Source organism: Trematomus bernacchii, unplaced genomic scaffold (assembly GCF_902827165.1).
Source record: "Trematomus bernacchii unplaced genomic scaffold, fTreBer1.1, whole genome shotgun sequence".
NCBI classification, from domain to species: Eukaryota; Metazoa; Chordata; class Actinopteri; order Perciformes; family Nototheniidae; genus Trematomus; species Trematomus bernacchii.
The window spans coordinates 4363191-4386711 of record NW_022987582.1 but is presented as its reverse complement, the minus strand read 5'-3'; the positions used below and the strand labels follow the sequence as shown (position 1 = coordinate 4386711).

General features: G+C 40.5%; 1 protein-coding gene across 1 annotated transcript in view; it reads right to left on the bottom strand.

Annotated features, from left to right (window-relative positions):
- The window catches only part of LOC117480395 (dynein heavy chain 11, axonemal), a 38011-nt gene that overhangs the window by 1293 nt on the left and 13197 nt on the right, over positions 1-23521 (bottom strand). The window contains 38 exon segments of the mRNA XM_034127703.1: positions 411-526; positions 608-790; positions 878-1120; positions 1799-1918; positions 2932-3123; positions 3222-3449; positions 3763-3890; positions 3970-4118; positions 4196-4389; positions 5026-5148; positions 5579-5749; positions 6258-6398; positions 6629-6793; positions 6935-7139; positions 9642-9764; positions 10412-10647; positions 10784-10957; positions 12199-12333; positions 12438-12539; positions 12662-12844; positions 13655-13798; positions 13889-14002; positions 14120-14266; positions 14427-14660; positions 16928-17076; positions 17079-17088; positions 18057-18199; positions 18373-18496; positions 18743-18905; positions 19520-19713; positions 19828-19989; positions 20072-20311; positions 20735-20837; positions 20973-21138; positions 21398-21602; positions 22195-22368; positions 22909-23040; positions 23139-23289. Of these exon segments, the coding sequence (XP_033983594.1) occupies positions 411-526; positions 608-790; positions 878-1120; positions 1799-1918; positions 2932-3123; positions 3222-3449; positions 3763-3890; positions 3970-4118; positions 4196-4389; positions 5026-5148; positions 5579-5749; positions 6258-6398; positions 6629-6793; positions 6935-7139; positions 9642-9764; positions 10412-10647; positions 10784-10957; positions 12199-12333; positions 12438-12539; positions 12662-12844; positions 13655-13798; positions 13889-14002; positions 14120-14266; positions 14427-14660; positions 16928-17076; positions 17079-17088; positions 18057-18199; positions 18373-18496; positions 18743-18905; positions 19520-19713; positions 19828-19989; positions 20072-20311; positions 20735-20837; positions 20973-21138; positions 21398-21602; positions 22195-22368; positions 22909-23040; positions 23139-23289 (6066 nt within the window).

Below are 23521 nucleotides of genomic sequence, written 5' to 3'. Positions count from 1 at the left end.
TGAAACAACATGGAATAAAACAGCTTGAAGTCTTTATAATGTGTCTGCAAGCGTCGTCCTAATATCAGGTTTGAAGACAGTTTTTTCAATGCTTTGACATATTATGATAATAATGATACCTCAGCCACAACGCGGACTGCACATATTTTATATTTTATCTCATTCTATTCCAATGTAAATACTGCTTTATTTTATTTTTTATTTTACTCCTATATATATATATTTTTTTTTTAAATGTTATTTTACGGTTTTTATAATAGTTCTCTATCTGTCTTTTTATTTTTTTACTTTTACACCAAGTCAAATTCCTCGTACGTGTCATCCTACCTGGTAATACACCCGTTTCTGATTCTGATTCTAATATTCATGTTGATTAAAAAAATACAGTATTATGAGAAAGGAGTAGTTACCATTGTGCCAGTGTTTTAGTGGAGGGGTAAGCCAGCCTGGCCCAGGAATCTGGAACGGAGTCGTTGAACAGAGCTGTCTGCAGAGTCTCCATGCTGGAGGAGATGGTGAGTTCTCCCTGTGGACAAAGTAATCCTCATTATTGCTTCAGGATCTGATAGAAATTCATTTCTTTATTATATGTCACAGTAGACTGCACCTTGAGACCAAGATCCAGCTCATTAAGGGACTTCCTTATTTCTGCTAGCAGGAGATTCATGCGTTCACACTCCTGGAAACACACTGAAATGTAGGGGCTTCTCTTTGTGGTCTTTGTGATGATCTCTGCCATGTCATACTCCTCAGGAAGCTTCTCAAGGATTTCTTCAATGACGGACTTGACCTGACAAATATAATATACATAGATAGGTTATTTATGAAAGGCATGTTATTGTATTCTCAGGTGTTTTTAATCGCTGCGCCTCCACACCTTCTCCTCGGTGCTCTGAGCAGCCCCCTCCCCTCTGCAGGAGGCCTGGGGCTGCAGCTCCATCAGGGTCCTCAGGAGGTCGTCTGAGGTGACGCTGAGGCAGTCCAGCTCAGCGTTCGGATGGAGACCATACAGAGTGGGGTTCTCAGAGGGGAGGTGTTCGTCAATGTAACCGTGGTAACCACTGTAGTCCATGAACGGAGGGGACAGGAACCCAGGGCAGAGAAAAAGCTCCCCTTCAAACTGTGAATGGAAGTTTGGAGAAGAAAAAGATGAAAACACTTTATTTAAAACACAGCATAAACAGTGACAATGGCATTTCACTTAAACTGGATTTATTACATTTGCAAGCAAAACAAAGCCTGTGTGTTTGGGAATACACTTTGACAGACAGCCACAGAAACAGCAACACATTGAATGACGTCAAATTGTCCAAATCACATTAAAAAAAGCTTCTGTAAGTTAAGGTAAACCGACTAACCATGGGAAAGAATCAAATCCAATTGAAGCCAATCAACTTGACTTCTGCTAAAGAATAAAGACCTCATAATGTTTATAGTCCAGTGTCATGCAGCAGCTGGAACATCATGTTGGCACAGAGAGGTAGCTCCACTAAAGCGAGATTGTAAATAATCAGCAATGCCAAAGATTTGAAGTGCAAAACTGCAGTTTAACTTGACATCCCAAGAGGGCACCCTTTACCTTAACAACACCAAGACATTCAAAACAGATTTGTAGAGTTTTACTTGTTGGCAGAGTCAAATTGGAAGTGACCAGACTTTACATGGAGTTTTCGGATCTTGAAAATGTTACAACAAAACCAGGAGAAATGAACTTGCATTGCCTTAGTTTTGATAAAACGAAACCAAAAAAAAGTAAAATAATAAATTGTCCTTGCAGGCGACATGCACGCTGTCTTACCATTTTTGGATGCATGAACTCTTGCAGATAGGTCTTACACAGTCTTCTGTCCCAGCCATCGGTAATGTGTCCTCCATACATGATCTCCCCAAAAAGATAACACAAGTCCTCCCAAGGCACCTGCATGGACTACAATAAACATAGTCTGACTTATGCAAACATAAGATAAGCAGTATCATTTCAATAATTACAAGCGTATTATACAATAAAGGCAATTTAAGTTCAATAAAGACTATGACTTCAACTAACAATAATATTTTAGTATCATCTGAAAAGGTTTATTAATGTATTCCTGATTGCTTCATTCCTCTTTTGGAACTTCAAGCAGTAACTATATGATGTCTTCCCAAATGAGCTCTTTTAATAATGATAGCGCCAGGGAAATGTAACAAAATTATGTTTCTTTACACACTCTGATCTAATGTATGACAGAAGAGTCTCTTCCTCAGAGGGAGATTATGATCCGTGAGGGTGAAGGAGGAAGAAAAGAACCTGTGATTCATAACAAATTACAAAAGCTGGAGGTTCACAATCATTTGTACCTGTATTGTTTTGCAAATTGCTTCCTTCATCAGCTCTAATTGCAGTGATCACTTATGTAGCGTTGTGAACTGTCACATTGGCTGCATGTAATTACATTTAGGATAACGCTTCATTGCCCTCCTAATGAATTCTCTGTATACGCACATACAGGTTACTGTTTGGTTAACATAATGAAGGACATTCGTTTTTGGAGGGCAGAATACCTAGGAGACATAATTGGTTGTGACCGGAGTAATAGGAGTTCTAAGAGAAATGCATTAGGAGTGCTGAGGGGTGCAGCACCCCAAGAATGGATTTTTTGTCTTCATGAAATAAAGCTAAATTATAGGTTTGGTGCTCATAGTCATAAGAGGAAGAAATGTGAAAAAAGAGACTGAGCATTTTTCACAAATAACACTGGAACAAAAGATTTAGTAATTGGATGCACTGTGCTGTAATTCAACATCCCTGTCTGACAATAAGGCCACGGCAAGCACCATCATCATTATACATTTACTTAAGAAAATAGTTGTGAAAAGCAAATTAAAAGTTTTTACCAAAGGATAAATAAAAAGTGTTGAGTAATTATTAATAATAGGAGGTAAGAATACTTTAGTGTTGGCCTCCAAGTAGTTGTACAGGACGCTGGCGGAGATGGTGAGGTCTCCGGTGCTGAACGGGTAGTTCTGGTTCCACCCCTGGGGACCAAATTTACGACGCTCCGTAACACAAGCGTGGAAGAAGCAGAGGGAGAAGAACATGGAGTTGAACTCCTGCTCTCTGGAACACATATCCAGGGTGTCCTAAGAAGAGAGAGGAAGAAAAACAGATTGAAGTTAACTCAAATCCTCATTTCTTTTAATCAAATGTAATGCATTTTTTTTTGAACGTTTCCACACACTTGATTGAAGTGGTTGAGGGCTGCATGCAAACTGGCATTCATGCCGGTGGGGGGCTCATTGGTGATCTTGATGGCGCTCTCCAGGATGCCTCTGGGGATCACGTGATGCTCGGGGCTCGATGCTGGTTCTCCGGTGATGAACACTCTGTAGTTCTGGTGGCTGTCCACCGCTGCTGTCTCCAGAAGAGCATCGAGAGAGGGCAGCCAGCGAGCCACCAGGTGCACATTCTGAAGAATTGGACATAATATATCATATAAATGTATGTTTAGTTATGCTCGTGGTTCATTTGTGTAATAGTCATGGTCAAATTGTCTTGCCATGGTCTGAATTAGTGTGAAATTCGTTGTGGACTCACTTGGCCGCAGCCTTCTCCCCTTTACAGGAGGCATTTAAGGAGCTGATTTAGCCAATTATGGTTTTTATTGAACCAAATTGAGTTTATTTCCTTGCTCAGGGGATGAGATAATATCATTAGGTGCATTACAGGCTTGCTGGAAGAGCTCTGCAGTTAGCTAGTTGCTGGATAATGCTGGATCCTACCTGCAGAATGACCCAGTGTCCCAGTTTAGAGGCGCTCCCCAGAGCCCTCTCAGCCACCTCCTCCTGCCCCTGGCCCAGGGAGACGTTGTGCAGAGTGCCCTGCTCGATGGAGAATCCCAGCTTCAATCCTGCGCAGAAAGGGGATTTAGGACAATAATCCCTACCATGTGACAAGGATGTTTAAATAGCAAACAATGCAAACAGTACCTAGTTTTTCCACATCTTTGAGGGGATTCACTCCAGGTGAGAGGATGAAGAACACCGGGGTGGAGGAGCTGCTTTCCTCATACAGCTTGTCAAACTCCAGCCTGGCAGCGTCCACGTATTTTGCTCCCATGCTTTCCTCCACAAAGGACCTGCCAGGAAACCATTTAGGGGGATTTAGTGATATACAACACCTATACATACAATTGTTCTTTGGTCATTTACATACCTCAGTGTATAGGTGATCCTATCAGGGCGAAGGGCTCTGAAGATAATAAGCTTCTGGAGGGAACTTTTATTCTTCCAGTCATGGGGAAGTCTTTCCTTTTCAGGACAACTGGACTCAACGATCTTCCTCCAACGCTTCGGGGAGCTCTCCATGTCTTTGTCCAGTCCGATGAAGCCCTCCATTGTAGAAATGGTCTATATCCAGATAACAGATTTTAAAGATCTCTCTAATCAGTATCAGACTATAAGATAAGATGTACTTTATTGAACCCAAATTGGGACATTGCAGCTAAGTAGAAATTAAAAGAGTAGAAATAAACAATTCTAAAATGTAAACATCTCAAAATAGAAATAAAACAGCATTAAAAAGTAGAAAATATACAATGTAGTGATGAACTGATGGCTAACAAGAATAGAACATGTGACCATTAACCTGGTGACATCACATGTAATAGGTTGTTATTGGCATTGACGTTACCGCAGCATCCTGGTAAAAACAAAAAGATTCGGAGACAGTTTCTTCCCGCGGGCAGTGAGACTGTTAAACAATTGAACTGCTGAAACAATTCCATAACATTCATCTGCTACTCAGTAATATATATCTACCATCTAATATATATCATTCCAATAACTTGTATATAGACTCGTACTGCACTATTCCACTTTTTTCTCTCTCACTTATTTTAGAACTATTTTTCTTTTTGTATTACTTTACTATTTGTATTATTATGTTGCATTGTTGGAGAAGCCTGTGACCTACGATTTTCAACGACATAATTACTCTGTAGCTATGTTAGTTTGACAATAAAGAACCTTGAACCTTGACTGTACCTTAATGGCTCCCCAGGCATGTGGAGAGAGGAAGGACACGGGACTAACTTTGCACGCTTCCACATGGAAACGCAGTAGGAAGTCAAATTCCTGAGCATCAATCAGGCCCTGCTTGAGAGCGATCTGAGGGGAAGGACACAGAGCAGTTTGTAATGATCCATGTTGTATTGATTTCTTTTAAATCATTTCCACCGAAATAAAAGAAAAAAACTGCAAGAAAACTCTGGCAGGTGGGTGTTCCAACTCAAAGAGGCTGAAAAATGGCTTCTGTATGTGGAATAGCCACATGAAGGGCAGCCTTCAGAGCAGCACCATTTCTAAGATGATAACAGTTGGCGCAATGACAGATAATTGCATTATGCCATCAGAACCAACCCCCTGTCAGAACCCAGTGTCTGAACAGCAGCCGTGGAGCAAGGTGGGAGAGGTAATCAATAGCAGCGTATGGTCCTGCTGACTGCTTTTAATTGAAGTTAATGTGTGGGCAGAAAAGTACTTTGATTGATGAGAATGACAGGACGCCCCACCTTTGAGGCGGCCCTGAGTCCCTCACCTGGAAGGCAGTGTGTGACAAGAAGGTTAACTTGTCTCTCTCAAACAGGCCCTGGCTGGTGTACAGGAATACAGAATAGGTGATGGCCTCAGTCAGGGTGTGCACTCTGGTCCTCACATCCTCGTCCCATTCTGCACGCTCCATCGCTTTGTTAAACACAGAGTTAAAGGTCTGGAATACAACCAAAGAGATACAAGCATTTCATTCCACAGGCCATTCGACTGTTTCATTCATCTGTTTGCAACTTACACATTATTTATCTAATATATCATATTCCAATTACTTGTATATAGACTCTCCTTGCACTATTTCTATTCTATTTTATTTGTATTTACTTGCACTATTTTATTGTGTTGCACTGTTGGAGGAGCCTGTGACCTAAGATTTTCATTGACATAACTACACTGTAGCTAATGTACAAATGATAATAAAAGCCTTGAATCCTTGTATTTAGACAGATTCTCACTTGGTAGGAGCTAAACATAAAGAAAAAGCTAACATTGTTGGCATAGAAGTACATATTTAAGCACATTTTACAGACAGGGCTATGCCATAAATCTTAATCATCATGAAAAATGAACACATTTAATGGAAAATTGGTCAGAAAGGACTGATCACTGTTTGAAAGCGCTTCAAAAACGATGCGTCCCCCGAGAGGATTCAGGGGTGAAGGTTTCACCTTGAGAGAAAACTGGTACATGGGGTTAATCTTGCTGAGGTCATTGATGATGAAGAAGAGGAGTGAGGCTCTCTCAGCTGCTGGGCGGTAAAGTTCTCGAGCCTCGTTGATCTTTGTCTCGTTCTCTCTGGCCTCCACCACCTGTGTGTTCCAATTGCACAAAATGAGCTATTAGGCTCGCAGTCATGCTCCAAATCCCTCTCATTACACATGTTCCTGACTCACACCATTTGCGGCTAATGCAATAAAATGAGGAGCTTGCCGTTGTGTGACATTCAAAAACACTTGAGTGACAAAAAAAAACAACAAAACATGCACTTGGCTACCGTAGCAAAACGAAAAAGGGGACCCTGTTGGTGTAATAACCTCACCTTGTACTGAATGTGAGCGGCCGTGCTTTTGGCGTTCTCGAGTTGCTCCACCAGAGAAATATCACCAAGGAAATTACCGTGGGCTGCAGAGAGGCGACTCAACAGGTCGTCCTCCAACCTCTTCAGTTCAATCTTAAAGTGGTTCTGCTGGCTGGTCAGCTCCATCTTAGGAACCGTACACAAAACAATTCAGACTTTTCCATTTGCTATTATGAACTGTTGTTTTAAATGTAATCATATCATCGATAAAAGTCCTAACCACAGGTTTAGCAGTCTATATAGTTCATAAAATACCAATGGATTTACCTTTAAGGCCTCCAGGTCGGGCCTCTCGCGAGACACCACCTGTCCCAGCAGCTGCTCCTCCAGGCCCACAGGAGTCACTGTGAAGTTGATGAGGGTGGTCTGGGCCTGCAGCTCAGGGGGGAAATGGGGATTGGCCAACTTGGTGTGGATGATGAGTTGAAAGTTGCCGTTGTATTCACACTCCTTGCCGCCAATACGAATATACCTGGATAACAGAAGGATACACTTACAAAATATATATAGCTGAAAGCCAATCAAAACGTAAGGAAAGGCTACGGGTGAAACCTTCAATGAATAACAGAAAGTACATCTCATGATTTATTTTATGAATCTGTTGAAGTACTTTAAAACGTGGAAAATGCAACTTTACACAAATGTGGATCTACAGACTTAGCTTTTTTTGTCATATTCAAAATAAGCACAATATGAATTCATGCCTGACTTTTATTGCAGCATAAACAAGAAGTCCCAGAAGGAGGAAATCTAACAGCTACTGGTATGTTTACGACCAATCTCCATGACAATGAGCCAATTGATGAAAAGCTTCCGAAAAAGTTAGTCAATAGAATTACTAAAAACGACTAATCCAAAGGATAATAGTGATCTTTCATGTTTAGAGTTGTTGTTTACGGATCAAAGACCACTTTGCTGGAAACATAGTTGTATTTTCTTTTTTCTCTTTAACTAACAAAAAATGGAACAGCAAAAACGGCAGCAGAGTTATATTTGCCTTGGTTTGTTGTGTATTCCCAGCAGTAGACTTTAAGAAAGGGAAACATTAATGATGATCGGATCCAGTCTAGATGATTAGAAAAATCACCAGTGCTTTCCTTTAAAAGACAGTGCAGGGGATTTCAATTATGATTAAATGATAATGACTGATGATTATGAACCAGTAGATTATTTGTACGGCGGCAGTGCAAACACTCTATTTTGTCTTGACTATCTTAGCCTATTGAACTCTCACTTTTCATGCATAACAACCTCAGCAGAGGAAAGAACTTCACTCCTGCTCCTAATGTCACTCACACTGTAGACAAATACTCATGAAGAATTAAGAAAAGATGATCACCACAGCGGCCAATATTTATCTCTTCCTGCATTTCAATTAAATTAGCGATGGCTTGACGAACTTGGTGGCTTCTCATTTTTCTCTAATTACCCCTTGGATGTCAGGCAAGGCCCCAATTTTACAACACAGGTTCCTCATGGCCTGGGTCTGGTTCAACTCTATATCTTCACAAGCCAGAATTAATGTACTATTGATAGAACCATTACTCCACCAAATTAAAGTCCTTGCTGATGGATTGGCTTGTAGTCTTCCGTCAGCCATGAAAGGAATAATTAGTATTCATTACTTCACACTCTACAACATTCCAATTATTAATGAACTTCAGCTGTGGATCCCCACCAGATCCATCATGGCTGCCCGCGCAGGTTGTATTAATCATCGACAGAAACAAGTGTGCGGGTCATCTACAGGGGATAAACTTATAATCAGATTTACTATGATGAATTGTTACGTCTGGACAGACAGGATTTCAGAAGAAGTTCAATGACCATGTGCCAAGAGATTCAATATTCATGGTCATACATAGATCAGAGCAAGAAAGATGTAAACATTTTTGAGGGGAGAGTCAAAGCAGAATGTCAATATGTGGTATTTTCTATTTATACTGCTGCTGTTTGTCCCTTTAAGGACATTTGCTGGGTTTTGTGTGTTATAGGGTAATTGGTAACCGTACAAAGGTAATTACAGAGCAGCTATTTTGGTGGCACCGTGAAGTGGATAAAGTGGGTAGCAGTACTCATGTTTGAAAATCAGGTTTGACAGCAGATGGATTTACCAAATACAGGCTGTTTTGGTTAGCATGTATAAAAGCTAAATAATTTAAGGATAGTAGCATTACTGATAATGTCTTGTTCATAATTAAATACAATATAAGACCTCACTATTTAAAATAAGTCAAAATAATCCAGATGCATCTTAGTGGAGGTTAAATAGAATCAGTTATGTTCCTGTTTCTGAATAAATGCCGGCAAATCGACATTATGAATTTATTGAAGCTGAATTGAGTTTGCCATAATGATGGAGGACCCCTGAATTTAGTGTGCAGCAGGCCATCTTTTTGTAGGAGACAGGAGTCCTTATACATAACCATGACTGTCCTCAATTCAGCTTTTACACTGAGGCCCAGCTGTTTAATATTCATCACACCTAAAGAATATGAACACACAAATATACATCTATCACCCGTCTTGAGGGGCCAATCAATATATGCTGGCCTCAGGGATTCAGAACACGCGCTGCAAATTCATTAATAATCTAAAGAGTGGGCAATAATAATGCGTTCAGTCATGTCTTACTGGTGTTTCAAAGCTCAGTGAGACTCAACCATCTGGCAAATCTGCTCCTATTGTCTAACACCACAGAGACATGGGGACGAGTTGTGGGCATATTGAGTCGCGGATCAACAGGGATACAAATACTGCACATTGATTAAAACGTGTGTGCAACAGCCCCTTGGGTGGGGTAGATTAATGCATAATATACGTTTTTATTTTAATCCATGAAGTACAACAATGTCATTTTTCAGTACTAACCGAACAAAACAAAGCTTTTACTATTGATGAGCTGGATTAATGCTTTATATACCTTTGTTTGAATCCATAAAGTACAAAGTAAATGTAACGTTTTAGTACTGACCTTCCTCTCTTAATGGTGTTTCTCCCCAGCAGAGGCTCCAGGACTGGGTCTACCTTCTCCGGCAGATTCTCCAACAGAACTGTTTCACCACAGGCAAGGGCTTGTTCAATCACATCTAGATACCTAGGGAGTAAGACAGGAAACGGAATAAAAGGGATGAAACAAAGATGGAAGGACATTCGTGTTTCTATGCTACCATATGTTAGCAGTCCATGTAGATTTTTTTTAGACAGAGAGGGTTTAGCCCCTGTTAGAAAAATATCACTCGTCACCGGCTTGAGCTTCAATAATCAGGAACATGTATTCATCATCCTTGCCAGAATGGAAGTAGTCATCACATACAGAGCATATGGGGCAACTCGTTCCCAGAACAGTGTCCTTCACATGCTTTATATACAGGACAGGGTGTTATTCAGTCACAAGATGCATGTATACCGGTTCAAAGCAGTATACAATGTTTAGTTCAGATTAGCTAAGGCCCACGTAAGCAATAAACATGACAGTCATATGTCTACCTCCATAGAGGCTGAATCATGTTATCGTTGTCACATAGCTATCAAATGCCTAAAACATGAAAAAAAAAACGTGTGTCCTGACGCTCTTCTAGGTTATCCTACATCCGGTTACGTACACAGCTACGTAGGGCCTTTGTTATCATGTGCTACTAATAAAATAAAACAGAAACAACAACAAACGTATACATTAAAAACGTGGAAAAACTGCAATTTTCTGGCGATATTAACTGCCATCAGATGACATCCTCTTCTCACCCCTTCTGTCCATGCTGCACCACCCTCAGCTCTGACCCTAGCCGGTTTCTGATCCACTTGATGCCCTGCTGCTGCGGGTCGATGATGAGCGGCCAACGCTCACTGGTGGTCAGGATGGAAGCGTTCTCGGTGGACATCCTATCGTTTGGCAGGCCCTGGTTATGCCAGGCAGCCACAGTGGCATCATCTGTAAGCATGAGGATTGGATCCAAGCCGTCTGTCAGGGGTACAGAGACCTGGAACAGAAAGCCAGCGATGATTTCACTCTAGTTGGAGCTTTGGCAGCAGTACACAGATTCTGCTGTGGATGTTTATAGAGAGAAAGATTTGACTCTCCAAACACAAAGTCTGTTGAATAAGCGTTAGCCTTACTTTCTGAGAATGGAGGAAAGGGATCCATGCGTTGTTTAGAAGCTCCACGCGATACTGTCTTGTGAAGTAACCCATGTAAGAGACGAATGCTGAAGTGATAAGGACATCGCCACACAGAGTTTTCTGTTGCTTTTCGTACTCAACAATTGCCTGGGACCAGCGCTCCTTCTCTGACTGGAAGACAGAGGAATCTGGGTTTCATATCATATCATCACAGAAAAAGGGACAATAAGAAAAACTAGCCCATTTGGAGACAGAATGAACCGTAGAACTGAAGAAGAATCTCCACTGCAGGGAAATGTACTTCATTTATTACTGCATGTATTGCACAGATTAAGAAGCAGTAAAGCATACAACGGTAATTCTCTTAAAATAGCTTTGGAAGTTTGGCTGTAGACCCGCTCTGCATCAATTTAGCATTCATTTAAACCTTCAATACTGTGACTGTGACAGTACTACAACAATAAATCATGCATGGCATTTTCTTACAAGGGGCTGTGGATCTAGAATATGTCACATAATACATTCTCAGACAGTTAAAAATCACTATAATTTTACTCTAATGCCTTATGGATTGCCTGTAATATCACTCAGTCTGGGGTGAGACATTGTTAATTTCCAACAGCTGTTGAGGCTTTGAGGTAAGTTAACGATTAAATATAGACGGCCTGATTTATTAGTCTGAACACTATTGCTTCCAGGTCAATGCCATAAAGACTAAACATTTATCTTGATATGCTTAAAAGCCAAGCTGTTCCACGCAAACCGCATTTATTTTCTGGCATGAGGAAACGTACAAATGGCCATCTTTTATTTCATTTTAGCATCCATAAAGATAATAAATACTGTAACCTGAAAAAGGCACGCATAGAAATGCAAAATAGAATATTCAACAGATAAGCAGCAATAACATTAATATATTCAGATTATACAACTTCCCCTTGATACTTTAAAAAAAAAAAAAAATTGAGAATGAATTAATATTACAAATAAAATCCATCCATTCTTACAGTGACACAGTACACACACATTCTGTACATACTCTACTCTCTACTGCGTTGACTGAGAGCAGTGTTAGTGTAGCACTCTTGCCATCTCTCTCCCTTTCTCTGTTTGGAAAGCATTCAGACAGCCGGTTGCCCAGTTCAGCCATGCGTTGTCTGTGGTCCAGCCCTCTCTACCTGTCTCACAAGTCCCCAGTTTGCTGCTGGCGGAGCTGTTAATCTCCCCTCCGCCTGAGTACTCACACAACCATCGGACTAGCTTGCCAGGATATAACAACTTTCTAGTCCAGATTACTGATGCAATTCCATTACCAGCGCCTTTCCATGCATGCCTCCCGCTAATTGACAGTTTACTTCATGCCAGGTCTGCCCCAATGACACCAACACACTCCTCTATCTCTCCTTGTTTACCTCTAAGCCCTTGACCAGTCGGTTGGCCAGCTCTATGGTCTGGTTGGTGCGTTTCACCTCCTCCTGACAACTGAGTTTCTCAGCTGTAGCTTCTTCAACCTGAGCTGTGAGGCTCTGTAGGGTTGCATCAAGATCCTGAGAAACAAACCAAAGGAAGCCATGGAAATTAGACAGCATTACAAAAATCTAGCTTTTAGGATGTCTTAATTGAGTTTAATTATAACATTGTGTGCACTCACCGCCAATTTCTTTTGAACTGCTAACATTTTGGCTGTAGCTGTGTCTAGTTCTGCATTAGCTTGTGATAATGCATGCCTCTTAGGAATGACCTCACAATAAATCTGCAAAAAAAAGAGGTGTACTTTACAAAGGTTCTATAGGATAAAAAACACCTTCTTGCGGAATATAAACAAAATATGTAACATTTATTGTAACTACAACTTATCTGAAGGCATTTCCTCACCTCGTAGTATCGGACAATGTTTAGAGCCCAGGCACAGAGACCGGCTGCAGCTGTAGATTTAGTCCGAACCAGATCAGGGTGGAACTGTGGATTTTTCAGATATTCCTTTTTTACCACAGTCAAACAGACCTCGGGGACGTGCTCCTTGTCATACGACGTCAGGGCCTGAAGGAAATCATCCACCTGACAGACGTTAACAAAGATACAGGGGATACATTAATACCAGCACCAGTGTTTTGCGCTGGCAGCAGTCTATAATGAGTTCCTGTAACAAAGATCTGACTTATTACTAAAACCAGAAAGTGAGACATACAAAATAATTCACATATCAAATATGGTTTTTAATTTGAATGTGTTCTCCATTAAACTGCACACAAATGATATAATCTCTTTTGTAATGAGATCATTCTGAATACAGTTGGTATAGACTAATACTTGGCAGGGGTATTGGAGGAAGGCAGACTGCAGATCATCAGAATGGAAAAGCATAGTGGTCCAACACTGAATGCATTTTAGTTTTTATTTAAAAAACAACAACCTGTATCTTTATATGACTTTGTCTTCATCTTTTCCCACCTACAGCCACTTTTAAGGATCTACAGTAAGTGAAAATTAAATAATAAAGGCATGTATCAGATGCACATGCATTTTTTACCAATGAAACATTTCAGATAACCAAATACATAAAAGATCTACTGGGTCTAAAATGACAATATAACTGCTTTTGGTAAGAAAAAAAGATCTCATATCATGCATAATCCTACAGGCTTTTAAAAACCAAATAAACATTTTTATAGCCACACTTGCATTAATAGCAGCTAGAGGTTGCGAGTGGGGCCGACACACTTGCTCCCCTACTGAGCGAGCATATTCATAAAGCCATTGAGCTGTAATGTGTGCATTGGAGAGCTGGGCAGGGCCAGGGTCAAGGCCCACACACAAATTAGATTGGCATTAATCAGGCAGATGTGATTGACATGATGACAGCTTAACCTTGCCCATGAAGACCCGCGCCGCCTTCCAGCTCCGATCCTTCGGCACCCGACCGCGGGGAGCGAGCAGCACCATCACAGCTGCTGCCACGTTGATCACTGCTGCTGGGGGGTTTGGGAAGGCCTTCAGCTCAGTAAGATTCACCTAAAAAAATCATCACACACAATATATTGTCTTTAGGATGACTGAAGATTTGAAAGGGTTTTAGGTTTTTTTTTTGATAAAATGAAGCACCTTGTTGAGGGTGTCCAGTGCTTCTGTTGCAGCTGCTAAAGATGGCTCTGCCTTGGCTAGGTCACTTTCACAGTCCTTCTGTTTGACTAAGACTTCTGCCTTTATGACAGCAACCTGTGCAAAAGCAACCATCATGGAGAGCATCAGAAAAAGAACATGTAGGGAATGGTATGGTAGGGAGAGTGTAGTGCCAAAGGTGAATAAAAACCAATGATGGATATGATTTGAAACCTTTTGTGACTCGATATCTGCAGCCTCTCTCTTGCTGCTAACCTTCTCAGTCTGAAGTCCGATCTTTGTGATGAGAGCCTCGATGTTCTGGTTTTTACAGGTCAGCTCCGCTTCTTGGGATGCCAGTTTAGCTTTAAGATCATCGACCTAAAACAGAGAAAAGGGCTTGTGTAATATCCTTGTCAAGGCAAAACCCCCACTGTGGGAATAAAATATCTAATAATAGTACTATTCCAAATGTTACGACGTTACCTTCTACCTGAAACCCACCATTTGACTCCCTACAGTTTATAATAAAGACATTTACCTGAGCGGCAGTGGTTTGGAGCTTTTGAAGGCCGCTGTCAAGTCGGTTCATCTTGTGCTGGAGCTGAGCTCGGCTCTTCTCCAGAAGGTTTCTGTACAGAGTGATTTGCTGGAGAAAGCTCTTGGGGGTGGTGTAATTGTACCTCTTCTCATTGCGCTGGTATTTTTCACTTGCCTGGTTGACACTGGTGTGAACGTAGGCCATGAAAAGACTGATGGATTCCTGGACGGCAGGCTGTAAAAATAAGCAGACAGGGGGGGCGAGGGGAGAACAGGGTGAGCTGAATTGAGTGGAGTTTAACATCCCCAACCTGATGGGGAGTGAAATATTATCTTCATAAATGTTGAATTCATCTCCAAGTTTTGCCATCTTACTTGGCTGGCCCTGACTTACTCAATCTGAAATTTAGGTGCAGCTAGCAGGAATGATTAGGCTTTGAAACCACTGTGAAAATAATGTGTTTAGACCACTGACATGCAGCTTGTAAAACATGCGCAACGTTTACATTATCTCTGATATTCTACAACTTTCTAAACACCGTCTACAGCGGCTGTTGGACTACATTTCAACTAGGTATTCATCATGTGGTGCTCAATGACACAAAGCCTCTATTAATCATACAGTTAGCGATCAATTAAAGCAAAAACAAATGAGCAGACAATGCAGGGATCAAACCTAACCATAACTCACAAAAAGCCATTGTTAATGATCATGGAGCCAGTAGGGGGAAAAAATCATTATTAATTAAGATCTGACATAATGCTTTTTGACAAAGCATGCTAGGTTCAGTTGAGATGCGAAAGAAGTTCTCATTGATTAGTAGCCTGTAACAACTATTAGTGGGTTGTGATTTCTAACTTTAAATAAATGATCATTTCTTGTTTCCCAGCCTCTTTAGGAAGATAAACAATCACTAAAGACTTAAATATACATTCATATGATATATTGTTTTGTTTCAACTTTTCAAAATGTATTATATATACACATGAACTAAAACTAACACAAACTCCTTTCTGCAGCCACAAGAAGATTATTAATTATACAAGCCCCCTTTGATTATAAATTGTCATAACTATAACTTTACTACGGCTGCCACAAACAAATATATATTTGTATTAAGTATTTTACTGATTAAACTTCTTAATGAATTGCTATAACATGTCAGAAAATGGGGAAAATTGCCCACGGTAATTTGTTATATACCTTGTTTTTAATGACCAAAAATAAAAAATAAACGATTATGTTCAGTTGACAATAATTTAAATATATGCAGTATATATATATATATACACTGTATGTGTATTTAAAAAGCAAAAATACGTTTACTATCTATCCCTTTAAAATACCTAAAACATTTTAATATAATAGTAAAAGCTATCAAATAATTGAAAAAAGCAGATGTATTAACTCTGGATCAACAAAAAGATGAATAATTGTAGCTTTAAGTACTACCCTCATTAGTACTCATCTACTACAGCTGCTACAACTATAACTCAAACGTAGTACTGTAGCTGCGTTTAATACTATTGCTTATGTACAAGTGCTCGAATAATACCACAACTTCTCAGGCAGTACAGCTTGGAGCCTCCACACACAGACAGATGTACACACACAAGTCTGGCACATGTTCACATATGAGATGACACTTCCTGGTTGTGACAGCTGTGCCTCCTTAGAGGGTCGTTATGGGCCTAATCACTCTCCTCTCATTAACATAAATGATCGTGGGTTGTGATCGTTCCACTGCTATGATGGAAAACAATGATATGCCTGCACTCACTGTGAGTCTCCAGGCATGTGTTTGGCAATTTGTCAGTACCTCAGCAGATAGTTAATGATGAGGGATCTATGGAAAAGTTAATCCAGCTGCACTGTAGTAATTAGAAGGTGTTCATTAAAGTCTAACTCGGTCTGCAAAAAAAGGGGTACACGGCTACGGAAGCATTCTTTTTCTTAATTAACAATATGTGTCTTGGAATTGGAGAAACGTTTTTCTGCAAAAAATATCTGCTTGTTTTTCTGAATTAACGAGATCTTGCAAAAAGCTCTCTCTATATGGAGTAGGGTTGCGCCTGTAAATCATCAATATAATAAGAGGGGGGAGGGGACAAGGAAGGGAAGAGAGAGAGAGAAGATGAGTAGAGACGAGAGAAGAGATAGAGATAGAGAGATGATAGATAAGAGAGAGAGAGATATATAGAGAGTATAGAGATACGAGAGATATAGTATGACGACTTCGATGTATAGAGATATAGAGTATATATATATATAGTTAGATATATATATATATATAGTATATATATAGATTATATAGATATTATATATATATATCTATATATAGATATATATACTATATCTATATATATATATAACAAGTTAGTTTACAAGTAGAATCAAAGAAGGGAAAGCAGGGAGCCACTAAACAATAATTGCATTCAGACTTTGAATATTACAATGAGAGATATGGTGAGATAAAGAACTTGAGAACTCAAAGGCCTGACCTCAATGCCTTCGATCTCTTGGATGAATCTGTAGCTGACGGACTGCAGCGCTTCTGAGGTCCAAGGGTGGAACCAGTCAATGGTGGTGCATTGGACGAGAGCAGGGAATCGACGGGCCCTTACACGGAGGGCACTGCCCACAGGAGACAACACAGCACCACCTACAAGGAAACAGTAAGCAAGGAGACAGAGTCAACCACACAGATCTCCATAAGGTGAATGACAAGATATACAGCCAAGTAGGAAAATCAACACAGTTCATAGAAGCATCCAAAAAGGAAACCCATCACTGGCAGCCTTCTGTCCCCCCACTTTGGTTGCCTTGGCATGCGGACAGGCAGCCACATTCCCAGTTGGCTGGAGCAGACGGTGACGCTACCAGAGGCCCCTGGCTCAGAGACTGGCTGCATGGCATGCATGTTGTTCTGAGACCGTCAAACATATTTAATAACACTACACAGCAGCTGTGCTTTTAATTTTGTAGCTTCAACACGCTAGACTAGAGTATGTGTAAGATTTGTATTGATTTCCTGTGGTTAATGTCAGCTGTGAAGGCACATTCAAGTGCTATCAAAATCATCTAGCACAACATTGATCTGATTTGATTTTCCAATTTGTGTTGGTCATTTAATATGTCTTGCACTTCAGCTAACAGGATCTGAATTATTATTGCTGGGGAAAAGAAACAGCCAACAGCCTAGCTGAAGCTACAGTCAATAAGGAGTATTCAGAGATGTTTCCCCACAAAATAATATTGTATATATTCAAGTCAATTGACAGGCTTTATTAGTAAAAAGTTGTTTCTGTCGTGTGGAAATTAAGCACAAAAAGGTTTTCTACCGCTTTTTGTCTCAGAAACACTTCAAAGTCCTTGTTGGGCAGAATTGAATAATGATAACGGTAGAGAAAAAATAAATATTGCTTCTCGTCTTTGTCATTTTAGGGACAGAACTTTGCAAGTACAACATTTCAACAAAATGATGCTGACAGTAAACTGCTCACAGATGCGTTGAGGAACACCGATGACATACAATCGAACAAATGATCATGACAAAATCTGCTTAAGAACAATTAGAAAGTTAGAATCACTCGTTAATAGCCATTTCTTTCGAAGAAAAATGTGAAAGACCGTGAGCTGGAGTCGAACTCGGTCAGTGAAGAATCTCCAGCAGTTCTCCCGGCTGTCCAGCAGTCCGAGAGCTCGGACCTCAGCTCTCACCGCCGACACGATGCCTTCAATCTCCTCCTCACTGAAGAGCTCAGGAATCTCCCCTGGAAGGAAAGACACAGTCATAGTCTGACAAGGTGAACTGATCGATATTTACTCTTCATACAATGTATACATTCAGAATGATTTCAAATACTTTTGAAGTTTGATAGTGGATAATTGATCCAAATCAGTGCTCTCACAGCTAAAACCCAGTATAATGGAGTTTAGGTCTGACCTGAAGCCAGTAAGTCATTAATGATGACCAGGAAGCGTTCATCAGGGATCTGTGCGTCAGTCAGCAGCAGAGCCACGCGCTGGTTCTTCACTCCAGTCTTCAGGAACAAGCCTGCCAGATCCGTCTAAATAAAACAACACATGCCATGAAAGAAACATGCTGTTCAAACTGATGAGGAGTCCACTAGAGAATTTCTACCCAACGATAATCAATGACATAACACAAGTCCCATGATAGCGCCTTGATTTTTTTTAAGGGGCTATTAAATGATTCTATTGACAAACTTGCAACATCAATGCGATATTGAAACATTTCCCAGTGGCTTTAAATAGTATCTGACAATTATTTTATTAACCACATCAATATTTACCTTGAGGTCCTGGATGCTATAACCCTTAGTCAGAGTGATTTGGAAGACTTCCACAGAGGAAATGTAGGCAGCCAAACGAGTCAGGCTCTGCTTCCCGCTGCCCCCGACCCCGACCAGTAAGCCGTGACCCCTCGGAGACTCCAGGATACGACTGATGCGACAGCTGGTAACAACACAATCTTTGTTACGCCAACAACTCTTTCCAATCAAATACTATACATCTATTCCGACTGTCTTGTGTAGTCTTCATATCAGCTGCACAGATTAGATCAAATAAAATGGACCTTTATTAATCCCTGTGGGGGAATTCAGGAGTGTAAGCAGCAACAGTGAGTGAGAGCCAAAGCACAGTACAGATTCACATAAGGTTAACACAATTAAAGATAAGATCGAAATAATATACAGGTAAGCAGCTGTTTAAACAAGAAATTAATTAAATGAACATATATACATATTTGAGTCCGGAATGTTAAATATATTTACATGTATGTGTGCAGGTCAAAGTTATTGTGCAATGCAGATGCAGATGCTTCTAACATAAGCCAATCACTCATTAACTTAGCTTTCTGCATAAAAGTGCCATCTTTATTTCCCATAAAATATGATTTCCTTCCTACTTTTACGTTTTTTTTTTTAAAAGCTTCATGTTTTGCTCATTTGTGTTTAGTGTCTTAGGTTTAATTTTTGATGCAAAACAGTTCAGGAACATTGTCAAAGAAAAACAATGAATGAAGTCTTCTTGACGATGACAATAAGATGCGAAACAGCTACACGTACACATGTTGCATGGCGTCTTCAAACAGCACCAGATCCATGGCTGCGTTGAGCTCGTTGTAGCTCTCCAGGGCATCTGTGAGGACGGACCTGAGCGCAGTCCAGTCTGTAACAGGAGCATACGAGGCTTCATTGCCCTTTTGGGCAAAGTGGCAATAGAGGAGGGGCTGCTGTGTCACCTTTTTGTCCTCCAGCCCCTGGAAGAGAACAAGCATAATACATCATTGAAATATCTTGCTTTGTGTTGATATCTGAAGGTGAGGAAGAGCAATTTAAATAGTTTACACCCTTTAACAGAATCTGTATTGCACCTCAAAGCATTCATGCACAGTCTCCATCTGGAGCTTCCGGAAGAGCTGCAGGTCCTTGTCATCTACCAGTCTGTCTGAGTACACTCTGCAGGACTCGTGGAGCCACAGCAGTGCCAGGTCAGTGCTCTCTCCCACACTGTCAGGCCCAGCCAGTAGGATGCCCTGAGGAACACAAATAATCATATGAATGTTCATGTTTTCATTATAAAGTGTAATTGCAGTATTTGCTCACTCTCTTTACTACCTGGAAGACATTAGACAAGTCTCGTAGATTAAATGTGTAGTGAAATTTGATTGCTGTGGGCAGAAAGCTGTGGACCATCTTGTGATGAAGAGAGATGGCAGCCTGGACGACAGTTGCTGCGCTCCTCTGAACCAGCGGACTGAAGTGCTCCTGCTTGAGATGGCCACACAGGATCTGACTGAAGATTGACGTCTGAGCCTCAGACGAAGGGAAGTTCACTGCGAGCACTGAGAAATGTCTCTGTAGAGAGAAAAGGCACAAACCAAACTTCAGAAAATGTAAAAATAAATGTTGACATTTTTTACATGTTTTGTTTACGCTCCAAAATACACGGATACAAAATAATCCTAGTCCCTGCAAACAAGTGAAAGTAAAGTTGCTTGCAAATATTCTGCAAACCATGATTCACTATAAAAACCAATTGACTCCTGATTCTTCAGGATATGAATGAATCAACGTTGCCACCGTCAAATAAATATATAAAAACACTATTTACTAAGATTTATTTTCACACATTTAAATGTATACTTACAAAAACTATCCTGTATCAAAACATAGATAGTTCATAAGACTGCATTTCAAAAAAGATATGCTGGAGCAATATGCTTGTTTTAATTCAAATCAAAAAATGAGACGCTAGGACATTGTGAATGGAAAACATACTTGTAGTCTGGGGTTGATAGTGAAGCTCCCAGCCGTTGGATTCATACAGGCAACATACTGGGTATTGTGGATTTCCTTTAGACTCAGCTTCTGTCTGTCATACCTACAGAGATCAAAGGAAATACATTCTTTATTTAATAGGTGAACAGACAACAATTTAGCTAAATAGTTCATGTGGTGGCATAAGACTCAAACACACAATAAACAAACTAGTACTGAGCATGTGGGGTCTTCTCACCAGTGGCCATAATCCAGATGCTGACGTATGAGTGTGTGAGGTTGCACTGTTCCGTAACTGTCGACAGCTGGCATGTTGATATCGTCGATGAAGTAGACCATCCTTCTGTTGCCTGCAGGGGAGTAGCTTCGTCCTGCTCTTTTCTCTAACTGTCGCTCAAGAATCTCTACAAGAGAAAATAAACAAAAACAAAACATCAACAAAACTCCACACATACAAGAAACACAAAAGCTAGAATATTCTTACACTAGTCAAACCAACTTTGGAATTGTGCAGATGCCATATGACTCGGGCGAGGATTACAATAACAATGGTTGTTACGTTTTCTCCCCCTCTTTCTGAATCTGAGCATTACCAGCAGATGGTGCTACAGTTTACTTGATATACGAGTCACTACAAAAGAACAGAACCCCCCCCTCTCTCACCCTGAAGCATGAGGGAGGTAGTGTGGTAGTTGAAGGGTACTTTTGTACTCATGTAACTCTCTGGCAGACAGTCAAACTTGTTCTTGACAAGTGCAGTCTTTCCCACTCCCGCATTCCCCACCAGCATCACTGGCTGTCTCCTCTCCAGCAACAAGTCCATGAAGTAGCGAAGACGCACAGTCTCTGCTGTGTGTACCAGAACAGCCTGCAATCATAGAAACAGCAGGAAGACACAAAGCAGAAACATACATAGTTATTATGGCTTTCTTTGAGTGTGATTTATTGACAGACATGTGTTCAGTGAATTGCATGTGATTTATAATTTCTTGTATTTCCCCAGTACACCACAACTATTCTGTCATAATAGCATCATTTGCTCAGAACAAAACCCCACTAATTATGGCTCAGCAAGAGCCTTTGGAGCATTCACAGCTGTACGCAGGAGCATACAGAAAGACAATAGAGCGTGGGTGATAGCTCAAGCCTTGTTGCTCATGCCTTCACCCCCACACAGTCTGGTATGGGGTGTAGTAGATGGTAATCAGACACAGTGGAAAGCCCATCATCCATTCTAGCACCCCTACCATAACCTCATGATTGGACTTTACCCTCTCTTATTATGTTCACTCAGGCATACAAACATTTTTAATATCGCTGTATTGTTCATTTCTGGTTAATTTTCTTTAAGAAGGTTGCTCGTGATCATGTTTGTGATTATTTGTCAAACTGCTTTGAAAAGTCTGCATCTCAAAAAGTTACACTCCCCCGCATTTTTGGTAGCTAATATTTTTTTTTACCTGTAATGGAGTACACGTTTCCATTTCAAACGGCGGCACAGTATCACTCCAGGGCAGGAAGCGTTTGGTTTGAGGATCAAGGTAGTAGTCAAACACGCTCCCTTGTGCTGGAAGCTTCACTGTCTTCATTTCTTTGGTCCACCACTGACTGAACAGTACCCGGTAATCATAGAGCTGGACAAATCATAGAACATATCATATCATGCAATAATATGTATCATTTAAATGAACAACCCTTCAATTAGTCACAATCATTGACAGGTACAATAAGCTTATAATATTCTTGATCACTTAACAGTTTGACATGTCTGTCAGCAAAAGGGCCCGTGTGGCCCCTCACCCTATATTTATACCTTCCAGAAGTACAAAGAAAACTCAAGGAGTAAGTAGAGCCAACTATTACAAAGATAATTAACAAACTATCCAATAAACTTGTATAACAGTCCTAGATATTGCTTGCAATACTTATGCCCAGATCCACATTTTCAATGAAAAATGCACAATGTCCTTTAGTGAAAACAGTTTTGAGCACCAAAGGAATTAAGCTTCTTAAGAACAAACAGAGAGTGTATCATTGCCTTGTCAGAATGTACACATCAACAGTATGCTTACATTAATGAGCTTATGCTATTTATGTTGATAAGGAATTATAGTTGCTGTTTTTTTGTTAATCCAAACTCGATTTCATCCACTTGAATCAAACCAAAGTAATACCTGATCTTGATACAGAGCCCCCCCAAAAGCCCAGATGCAGGCAAAGGTGAAGTAGGTCTCATAGAGCTCCCGTGGAGAGTCAGATGGAATATTTTCTGGTGTTAGAAGGCAGTCAAGCAAAGCGCAGAGTGTCTGAACAAGGGGAACAAATAATTATGTCATTGTGATGTGTTGACTGTTCAAGCATAGAATAGGAGAAACGTTACATGAACATGCTTGTGTTTGTGTACCTGCACCATAGAGCTTTCTGGGATGGGAGTGATGGTCTTGAAGGAGTTTCTCATCTGTTCTAGACAACGAGGAACGTATTTCTCAAACAGGATGGTGAGATGGGCCCTTTCTGTCTGCCGTTCGCGTTGGTCAATCCAGCTAGCAACGTACCTGAGGAAGACGGAGTCATTATATATTGCTGTATTGATCCGATCAGGATCCGAAACAGTGTCTTTGTCTTTGGAAACAATGCAGACTGTTCTTATTCGGTGTTTCGTAACTTTATCTACAATAAGTATTTCACTATAATTTGTATTTAACCCACCTGATCATTAGGATTTGCATTTCTGCCTCCAAGTAACCTATTTACTTATCCAAAACCAACATGTAAAGCTACATACAT